This window comes from Myotis brandtii, unplaced genomic scaffold (assembly GCF_000412655.1).
Source record: "Myotis brandtii unplaced genomic scaffold, ASM41265v1 scaffold527, whole genome shotgun sequence".
NCBI lineage: Eukaryota > Metazoa > Chordata > Mammalia > Chiroptera > Vespertilionidae > Myotis > Myotis brandtii.
The window spans coordinates 500,571-511,970 of record NW_005369924.1 but is presented as its reverse complement, the minus strand read 5'-3'; the positions used below and the strand labels follow the sequence as shown (position 1 = coordinate 511,970).

At 35.6% G+C, this 11,400-nt stretch overlaps 1 protein-coding gene across 1 annotated transcript; it reads left to right on the top strand.

Moving 5' to 3' along the window:
* The first annotated feature begins 10,236 nt into the window (after window positions 1-10,236).
* CPXCR1 (CPX chromosome region, candidate 1) lies at window positions 10,237-11,187 on the top strand. Its single transcript, XM_005877678.1, has one exon. The coding sequence runs from the start codon at window positions 10,237-10,239 to the stop codon at window positions 11,185-11,187; it is 951 nt and encodes a 316-aa protein (XP_005877740.1).
* The last annotated feature ends 213 nt before the right edge of the window (window positions 11,188-11,400 follow it).

Here is an 11,400-nt window from a genome sequence, read left to right as displayed (position 1 = left end):
TGATGCTATAAATATACTTCAACTGGAGAAAAGTACCTTGTTTTATTTGTCACTAAATTTTTTGAGTAAAAAAATCATTTTAAAAGTAAAATTAATAAGTATGAGGAGGAAAGGTGAGAGAAGTTAAGGTCCATCAAATGAAGGAGTTGGAGCATAGGAGTTTCCTAACACTCATAAGTAAATGTGGCTCAGAGGCATATGTTGAGGAACTTCTATCCAAGATAGTGTGAAAGTTTATCTTGGAGAGTTTGTCTGAAGGGGAAGATGAGCCATTCAATATATAAAGAAGTTTTAACTGAACTGATGAGTCATTAATACAATTTGGTGTAAAATTTTTAAACTTTTGATAGAAGAAAAAAAAACATCCTTCCAAAATCATGTGAGCATTGGAGGACACTTCTTAAAAATTTTTGAATACAAACAAACTTCCCTCAATTTGAAGGCTAGCTGAATCTGATTTTAAAAGGTTCTAAATAGCCAGGTCCATTTCAAAGTCCATATATGTATATTTTAAACTTTAACAGACCTTATATGTAAAATCTGAATAAGAAGAGAGAATATTTGAGATTAACAACTATGGTATTTATAGTTTTTGTTTTATAACACTTTTTACAAAATTAGATTTCATAAATGTAATACTGTACTTTCTCAAGGACCCAGTTACCAATTCAAAATATTATTTTATTTTATTTAAAAAATATATATATTTTATTGATTTTTTTACAGAGAGGAAGGGAGAAGAATAGAAAGTTAGAAACATCAATGAGAGAGAAACATTGATCAGCTGCCTCCTGCACACCCCCTACTGGGGATATGCCCACAACCAAGGTACATGCCCTTGACTGGAATGGAACCTGGGACCCTTCAGTCCACAGGCCGACGCTCTATCCACTGAGCCAGACCAGTTAGGGCCAAAATATTTTTAATAATTTTAAACATTATAGTTTTATAAGCTATGAGGTAAAATATAACAATTTAGATTTTCTGTCAATAAAGTAAAGTGTTGCTTTCAGTAAATATAAAACCAAAAAAAAAATATCTTATTAGTCTATTGCTTAAATAAACATACATATTTGACTGAGTTATTAAAACACTAGAGGCCTGGTGCACGAAATTCGTTCATGGGAGGGGGTATCCCTCAGCCCGGCCTGCACCCTCTTTAATACAAGACCCCTCGGGGGATGTCCAGTTGCTGGTCGTCGGACATCCCTCTCGCAATCCGGGACCACTGGCTCCTAACTGCTCGCCTGCCTGCCAGCCTGAACCCCCTAACTGTTCTCCCCCATGGGTCTGATCACCCTAACTGCTCTCCCCTGCTGGCCTGATCTCCCTAACTGCCCTCCCCTGTTGGCCTGATCACCCCTAACTGCCTCTGCCTTGGCCCCACTACCATGGCTTTGTCGGGAAGGACATTTAGTCTAATTAGCATATTACCCTTTTATTAATATAGATGACAAAGCAAGATAGAAGACTTATAACTCTTGGCTATTTCCAAAATACTAGTATATCCAGTCATTAAAAATTAAATATTAGGCTGTTGAATAGACTAGCCCATGTGCTTCTTGTGCCATCTCAAAGAGGACATTTTTTTAAAAAAATAATTTTATTATTTCCATTACCATTTATCCCCTTCATGCCCTCTTCCATATCCATCCATCCTCTACCCCCACAATCACCACACTGTTGTCCATCTCCATGAGTTCTCTATTTTTTCTTTTTTTTCTCAAACCCTCCAACACCCCCACCCCCACCCCATACCCTCACCAGAGCTGGCTGCCTGCTTTCTATGAGTCAGTCTTTATTTTGTTTGGTAATTCCATTTGTTCATTAAATTCCACATATGAGTGAAATTATATGGTACTTGCCTTTCTCTGACTGGCTTATTTCACTTAGCATAATGGACTCCAGGTCCATCCATGTTGTCACAAAAGGCAAGATTTTCTTCTTTTTGTGGCTGTGTAGTATTTCATTGTATAAATGTACCACCAAATTTCTATCCACTCATCAACTGATGGACACTTGAGCTATTTCCAAATCTTGGCTATTGTATGTAACACTGCAATGAACATAGGGGTACATATATTATTTCCAAATAGTTTTTAGTGTTTCTTTAGAAAAATTCCATGAAGTGTAATCTCTGGGCCATAGGCAGTTCCATTTCAAATTTTTTGAGGTAACTCCATATTGCTTTCCAAGGTGGCTTTACCAATCTGCATTCCCAACAACAGTGTACAAAGGTACCCTTTTCTCCACATCCACAAAAATATTTGTTGTTTGTTGATTTATTTATGATAGACATTCATAGATGTGAGGTGACATTTCATTGTGGTTTTAATTTGCATCTCTCTCATATTTAGTGATGTTGAGCATCTTCTCATATGTCTCTTGGCCAGATATATGTCCTCTTTTGGAGAAGTGTGTATTCAGGTCTTCTGGCCATTTTTTAATTGAATCATTTGGGTTTTTCTTTGTGTTAAGTTTTATAAATTCTTCATATATGTTGGATATTAAGCCATTGTCAGATGAATCATTGGCAACTAAGTTCTCCCATTCAGTGGGGTTGTCTTTGTTTTGTTGGTGATTTTCTTTACCATGCAAAAACTCCTTAGTCTGATGTAATCCTATTTATTATGTTTGTTGTTGTTGTTTCTCTTGTCCAAGGAGATACATCAGAAAAAAAATTGCTGTGAGAAATGTCTGAGATTTTACTTCCTATGGTTCTTTCCAGGATTTTTACGACTTCAAGTCTAACATTTAAGTCTTTAATCTATTTTGAGTGTATTCTTGAGTGCAGTGTAAGAAGGTGGTCTAGTTACATTTTTTTTCATTTATCTGTCCAATTTTCCCAACACTATTGAATAGATAATTTTTAGTCCATTTTTTACTCCTTTGTCAAATATTAATTGACTATAAAATCATGGATTTTTTTTTCTGGGTTTATTTTGTTCCACTAACCTACATCTCTATTTTTATGCCAGTAATATGCCATTTTGATTACTATGGCCCTGTAGTATAGTTTGATATCAGGTAGTGTGATTCCTCAAACTTTGTTCTTTCTTTTGTTGTGGCTATTTGGAGTTCTTTGTGATTCCATATAAATTTTTGAAACATTTGCTCTAGTTCTGTGAAATACACCATTCGTATATTCATAGGAATTGCATTGAATTTACAGATTGCTTTGGGTAGTATGGACATTTTAATGATACTAATTCTTCCTATCTATGAAAATGGTATATGCTTCCACTTATTTTTATCTCCCTCAATTTATTTCTTCATTGTGTTATAATTTTCCAAGTACAGAGTTTTTACATCCTTGGGTAAAATTTAGTCCTAGGTATGTTATTATTTCTGAAGCAATTGTAAATTGGATTTTTAAAATTTTCTGTTTCTGATAGTTCATTATTGGTGTATGAAATGCAACTGATTTCTGGATATATATTTTGTATTCTGCCACTTTAATGAATTCACTTATCAATTCTAATAGTTTTTTGGTGGAAGCTTTAGGCTTATCTTTATACAATATCATGTCATCTGCAAAAAATGATAGTTTTACTTCTTCCTTTCCAATTTAGATGCCTTTTACTTCTTCTTCTTGTCTGATTGCTATGGCTAGGACTTCCAGCACTATCTATATAATAAAAGCCTAAGTGACCGTTATGGCAGAATGACCAGGACTGGTCACTGATGCACACTGATCACCAGGGGGCAGATGTTCAATGCAGGAGCTGCCCCCTGGTGGTCAGTGTGCTCCCACAGGGGGAGCTCCGCTCAGCCGGAAACCAGGCTCACAGCTGGCAAGTGCAGCGGTGGTGGCTGGAGCCTCTCCTGCCTCCACAGCAGCACTAAGGAGCACCAAGTGGTAAGAAGCAGCGAGCAGGTGGGCGGTAAGGAGTGAGGGCTCCTGGATTGTGAGAGGGATGTCCGCCTGCCAGCTTAGGCCCGTTCTCCACGAGGGGTCCCAGACTGTGAGAGGGTGCTGGCCAGGCTGAGGGACCCCTCCCCTAGTGCACAAATCTTGTGCACTGGGCCTCTAGTGTTAAGAGTGGTGAAAGAGGACATTCCTGTCTTGTTCCCAATTTTAAGGGGGATGCTTATAGTTTTTGCTCATTGAGCATGTTGTTGGCTATTAGTTTGTCATAATATGGTCTTTATTACATTGAGGTATGTTTTCTCTATTCCAACTTTGAAGATTGTTTTTAATCATAAATAGGTGCTGGATTTCATCAAATGCTTTTTCTGCATCTATTGATATGATCATGTAAATTTTATCCTTCAATTTGTTTATGTGATGCATCGTATGTATTGTTTTGTGAATATTGTACCAGCCTTGCATTCCCAAATAAATCTTATTTATCGTGGTATATGATTTTTTTAATGTATTGCTGGATCCAGTTTGCTAATATTTTGTTTAAGATTTTAACATCTACTAGTATGTTCATCAGGGATATTGGCCTATAGTTTTCTTTTTTGCCCTGTCTCTATGTGGTTTTGGAATTAGGATGATGCTGGTCTCATAAAATGAACTTGGGAGTCTTCTGTCCTCTTGATTATTTTGGAATAGTTTGGGATGGATAGTTGTTAGTTCCTCTTTGCATGTTTGGTAAAATTCACATGTAAAGCCATCTAGTCCAAGGCTTTTGTTTGTTGGGAGGTTGTTGTTTTTCTATTACTGCTTAAATTTCACTTGTAATCTGTCTATTCAGTTGCTCCAAGTCTTTGTGTTTTAGTTTTGCAAGATTGTATGTTTCTAGGAATTTATCCATTTTTTTGAAGATTGTCAGATTTTTTGGCATATAGTTGTTTGTAATATTTTCTTACAGTCTTTTGTATTTCTTTGGTGTCAGTTGTTACTTCTCCTCTTTCATTTCTGATTTTATTTATTTGAATTGTCTCTCTTTTTTTATTGATGAATCGGGCTAATGGTTCATCAATCTTATCTTTTCAAAGAACCAGCTCTTGGTTTCATTGATCTTTTGTACTTTTTTAGTCTGTTTCATTTATTTCTGCTCTGATCTTTATTATTTCCTTCCTTCTACTCATTCTGTGCTTTGTTGTTGTTTTTTGAAGTTCCTTTAACAGTAAAGTTAGATTTTTTTTTTGGAGATTTTCCTGTTTCTTGAGATAGGTCTGTGATGCTATGAATTTTCCTCTTAGGACTGTTTCCCCTGTATCCCACAGAATTTGGATTATTGTATTCTCATTTTCATTTGTTTTAAGGTATCTTTTTAAAAGCTGTTTTTATTGATACTTTTACAGAGAGAGAGAGAGAGGGAGGAAGAGGGATAGAGAAATAGAAACATTGATGAAAGAAACATCATAAATTGACTGCCTTCTACATGCCCCCTTCTGGGGATCAATCCCACAACCTGGGACTCAAACCACAATCTCTTGGTTCCTGTGTCCACCACTGAGCCACACCAATATCTTTTTTATTTCTTCCTTGATCTCATTGTAAACACAATCATTGGAAATAACATGTTATTTAGCATCCATGTTTTTGTGTGTTTTTTAGTTTTATTCTTGTAATTGATTTCAAGTTTCATAGCATTTTAGTTAGAGAAGATGCTTGATATGATTAAAATTTATTGAGACTTGTTTTGTGTCCTAACATGTGGTCTATCATAGAAAATGTTCAATGTGCACTTGAAAATAATGCATATTTTGCTGCTTTGGGGTGGAATCCTCTGAAGATTTTAATTGAGTGCATTTGATCTAGCGTGTCATTGAAGGCTGCCATCTCCTTTTTGATTTTCTGTCTGAAAGATTTTTCCATTTATGTCACTGGGGTGTTAAAATACCCTACTATGACTGTATTACTGTCAATCTCTTCCTTTATGTCCATCAAGATTAGCTGTACATATTTAGGTGCTCCTATGTTGGGTGCATCAATGTTGACAATGGTTATATCCTCTTGTTGGATTGGTCCCTTTATCACTATGTAGTGTTCTTCTTTGTCTTTTACTATAGCCTTTGTTTTAAAGTCTATTTTGTCAGATATAAGTATTTCTTCCCCAGTTCTTTTCCCCTTTTCTTTTGCATGAAATAACTTTCTCCATATTTTTACTTTTCATGGGTTTATCTTTTGCTCTGAGGTGGGTCTTTTGAAGACCACATATACATGGGTCTTGTTGTCTTATTCATTCAGCTAACTTATGTTTTTGTTTGAAGCATTTAAGCCCTTTACATTTAAAGTGATTATTAATAGGTATATATTTATTATCATTTTATTTTTTTAACTATGTCCCTCTGTTGTTGTTTTTCTTCTTTTCCTTCTTCTGCTTCTTAAAGCAAGCCCTTAACATTTCTTTTAATACTGGTTTGGTAATAACAAACTCTTTTAGGTTTTTCTTGTCTAAGAAGTTCTTTATTTTATTTCTCCTTCATTTTTAATGATAACTTTGCCGGGTAAAGTAGTCTTCGATGTAGGTCCTATTTTTTCATCATTTTCAATATTTCATGCCAATCCCTTCTGGCCTGAAATATTTCTGCTAAGAAATCAGCTGGCAGTTTTATGGGAGCTCCCTTGTAGGTCACTGACTGCCTTTGTCTTGAGGCTTTTAATATTCTCTCTTTGTCCTTAACATTTGGCATTTTAATTTTGATGTGTCTTTATGTGGGCCTGTTTGGGTCACAGTTGTTTGACGCTCAGTACTTCGACTTGTAAGTCGTTTTTCTTCACCAGGTTAGGGAAGTTTTCAACATTATTTCTTCAAATAGGTTCTTTATCCCTCCTTTTCTCCTTCTGGTACCCCTATGCCGTGGATGTTGTTATGATTCATGTTGTCCCAAAGTTCCTTTAAACTATTCTTGTTTTTTGTCATTTTTCTTTTTGCTGCTCTAATTGGGTGTTTTTTGTTGTTGTTTTTTCCTATCTTCTGATTCACTGATTCAATCCTCTTCTTCACTGATCCCACTGTTTATTACTTGCAGTGTATTCTTTATTTCAGATATGGCATTCTTCATTTCTGACTGGTCTTTTTTTATGGTTTCTATATTCTTTTTCATGCTGTTGACCATCCTTGTAGTCATTATTCTGAACTTTATATCTGATAAATTATTTATCTCCACTTCATTTAGCTCATTTCTAGCAAATTCTCTTGTTCCTTTATTTGGGGCCTGTTTCTTTGTCTCCCCAAATTTTCTGCCTGTTTGTTTCTATGTATTGGGTAGATCTTCTATGACTCCCAGTCTTGGTAGTGTGGTCTTATGTAGTAGGTGGCCTGTGGGATCCAGTGGCACAGTCTCCCTGATCACCAGAACTGGATTCCTTGTGCGATTTGTGTGGGCCCTACTGTTGTAATTGGGTCTTGATTGCTATTGGCCTATTCATACATGGGCGTGACTCTCAGGCTGGCTCACAGTGAGACTCAATCTCCAACACAGCTTGCAGTCTGCTATGCCAGTGCTGATCACAACTAGTGGAATTTGCCTTAGCAGGTTTGGTTTCCTGCCAATATCTCCCTGTGGCTATGCTGCTTGTGAAGCTTATTGCATACTGCTGTATCATCTGAAGTTGGCCACTGGGTGTATTGGTTCTCATCACTTTGGAGAGACTCTGGTGCAGGCCAGCGTCAGACTCTGTCTGTAATTGTCAGCTGAGCAGTCTATTTGGAGCTGTCAGCAATCCACAGCTTGTGGCTTCCTCTGCGGGGCTTGGGTGAGTGTGGAAAGGACTGAGCTTCACAGGAAGGTCTTCTTTTACTAGCCTCAGGCCCAGGAACAGGTGAGGCAAACACTCAAAACACACAGGGATCTGCCTCTGCCTGCAGGCTGTCTCTTAGTCTCAGTCACTTAATGAGCCTGGGCTACAGTCTTCAGCAGAGTGTAACTCCACATAGTGGGGCAAGAGGGATTCCTATGGGTGGGGCTATTGCTTCACCCCCTACTAATGCTGCATGGGTGGGAAAGCTCTGCCTGAGAAAGATGGCTTCTTCAGAATGGGGAAATGACTCAGCATAGGGATCCTGGCATCTGGCCAAATAGGACATATTTTTAAATGAACAATAATGGCCCTGAGAACACATATTTCTGATATGGCTTCTTTGGCAGAGGAGAGCAAGATTTCAAATATAACTTAAATTTAGTTGACAAGCAACTTAATTTATTCTAATAGCATTAATATCTGTGATAAATGTGACTATATGTACTGGTTATATCTTAATGAAATTCCAGTGCAGAATGTGGAAGATAACAATGAATCTTATAGTTAGCTATCAAAAGGCAAAGCAGAATAGGAACTTTACTTGGAGATAGAATATAAAAGATGTAACTAGTCTACATCTGTTTTATGAAAATAACATTATTTTATTTCAGGGGGCATCTGACAAAACCTAGATGTCAACCAGGAGCTCTAGTTTCCAGCAAATTTTTGGACTTCAGCCTTATTAAAAGCAACCAAACAGTGAGTTCAATTTTATTATTATGGACATCTTCTAAAATATAGACACTGTTTATTGTCTTACACTGATTATAACTCTGCTGATGCTAAAATATTTTGGTAATACTGTTTATCTAATTGATAAACTGAAACAAACCAAACTCAATTAAGCTCAGCAAGGACCCTTTCCTTGAAATCTGTGGTGTCTTTGAAAATACCAAAGAAGAGAGTTTAAAAGAAACGTAGACTAGAGGATCAAGAAATGTCTTGAAGAATGCTTACATTTAAATATTAGGAAGAGTAAAAACTAAGTAAAAAAGACAAATTAGAAGAGGATAAAAAAGGAGAAGGGCAACAAACCCCATGTGATATCAGAAGTCAAGAAATAATGTGCTTAAAAGTGGAGGAAGATTAAGAGAGTAAAATTGCACAAATTTAGTAGAATCCAGAGAGTGGATTAAATCTCATTGTAATCACTGCCTTCGGTAAATAAATAAATAAATAAATAAATAAATAAACAAATAATCTGAGATAAAAAGTCACACTGAATTATTATGAAATTTTTGGGGAAAATTGTAAGTTATATGTAAGTGTGAAATAACAACAACAAAAAGAACAGAAAAAGCATGTTGAGTAAATGTAGGAAAAAGGTTAATCAGACGAGGTGGGGTTAGAGTATGGAGGATCTCTGAAGACAGCAGTATGAGATAAAGGCCTATGTAATTTCCTAAAATCCAGCTGACTTATCTAGGTTAGCTCTTAAAGCTAACCATAAACAATGGAAGCCATATTTCTTAATATGTCAACTTCCACAGATTTTTTTTGAGCCACTTTCCTTCCTTTTCCCACTATTGCCTTCAATAATAAACTCTCCTACCTATTTTTCTACTCTAAAGAAATCTTCCATCTCAGATTGTCCTAAGTCCCCTCATAGAGAGGAATGGAAATATATTATTCAGAGTATTGGTATATGCTGAAGGCATTTGAGCACATAGGTGACATGAAGAAAGAACTATGTAAGAAGAGAAAGGTAAACTAAGAATTTAGAATCAGGAAAGTCAGGTACTATCAGCAGTAACACAGTATGATTGATTATCAGCTTGATTAGTGCTGAAGCTATGAGAATGAAAAGAAAATGGTGAATTTAAAAGATATTTTAATAAAATAATTCAGAGTTTGGACTTCACTGTTGAGATTCCTACTCTCTTACCTACTTTGCCTTCCCCTCCCACATATTTCATAATTGTTGCTCTTTGCATAGATATTGCTCAGAAAGAACAGATAAAATAATAAAACAAAGGACAAATTCCCAGGGAAGAATAGCTTGTTCTTCATACAAATTCAACCATTTCAGTTCCACATAGGTTTTAATATTCTCTTAAGCATGTGTATTCATAAAAATTATTTTACTTTATACTTTAGTCTCATTTTAAAAGCCCAGATCATTAATTTGGATCTATCTTATTAACTAAAAATGTATTTAATTCACTATCCAAAATGAAATAATTGGACTTTCTATTGGGGACTACATGTACTCTAGTGCATAGAGTACATTCCTGTATTATCCAGATGAAAGTTTATGTTATTTTGAGTTTATATAAGTTCTAGACTAAATAATGAGAACACCTATTTAATAGGAGTTATATTTGCCCTCAGTTTTTACTGTTCCTTATTTTATTTTGTTGATCTGTAACTTTGGTATTAAAGGTGTGAGAAATTATGTGTATTTAAAGTATGAAGAACTCATGAATAACATATCCACATGCCTTTTGCCAGAACTAAATAACCGACCTCATATGAATTAAAGCATTCCTCAACTTAATAGACCTTTGTCTTTTTTCTTATAAATAGAACCCAGGATGACTTCTCCTATTAAAGAAGAAAGTGATGCAGCTGATAATGCTCTCAAAAATTCAGAAAATGAGGCTTCAAATGACTGTAGTACAGATATAGAGCCTGAATCTAATATGATTTCTCAGAATGATAGCAACCTAATGAACAGGGAGTTAGACATACCAACCTCCCAGGAGCATGTTGTTCTTCAATCAGCAGAAGAAAATAAGCTTGAAGTAGAGATGAACCAAAAAGATGCTCAAGAAGATTTAAAAGAAGAATCCCTTCTAATTCAGATTCCCATTCCTAGGAAATGGATCTCTCTCATGTCAGGATTAGGGACATTTACCCATCTGAATATACCACTAGTAAAAATTAATAAAAAAAAGCCTGTAATTAATAGAGCAAGACTTAACTCAGGAAAAATTCAGAGGAAAATAAGTGATATGTGTTATATCAATGTAAATTACAAAATTCCTTACCAGTTCTCAATTTCATGGAGAGTCTCATTTATTAACCATTCTGAGAGGAGAAGAATGATTCTTCGTCAGTTGTGTGAGAGACATCTCCCTCAAAATACCAAGTGGATAAAGCAAAAGTATGTAGCATTTGTTGTTCGCCCAAATGTTCTCAACCATAGGGTAAGAGAGATACTATTTGGAAGACCTATGAGGGTGTACTACTACTATCCCCTCAGTGAAAGAATAGCATTAAACATAGTATCCAAGTCAACTGGTACTAAAAGGAAGATGGAATTTCACATTTTTGTTAGACCTGTGTTTGGTGTCCCACGGACCCAATTGGAAAACAGATTTACTAAAAGAGCTTTTGAGGATCATTTGAGATCACGTTATTACACAAGGGTGATTATCATAACAACTGATAATGGTTGGAAATACCTATGTCCCATTTGTGGGAGTATTTTCAACAGTTTGGTTGAATTTAGACAGCATTCTTGCAACTTTCTTGGACATTAAGTTCAATTGGGGTGATTTAAAAAGTTTTAATTTTTAAAATTCATAATTTGGCTACCAAATTGAGAGAAAATTGCATGCACATAAATTTTAGTAGTGTTAAATGGAGTTGCATATACAAATACAAAATAATAGGATACATAAAAAAGAAACACCTTGAGAAGAGAAGAAAAACTCATAAGGAAACTGCTCTTTACACTGTGCTATTACAAACAG

Excerpts from the sequence above, each read along its gene's own strand:
- CPXCR1 (XM_005877678.1), top strand. The coding sequence starts at position 10,237 with ATGACTTCTCCTATTAAAGAAGAAAGTGATGCAGCTGATAATGCTCTC.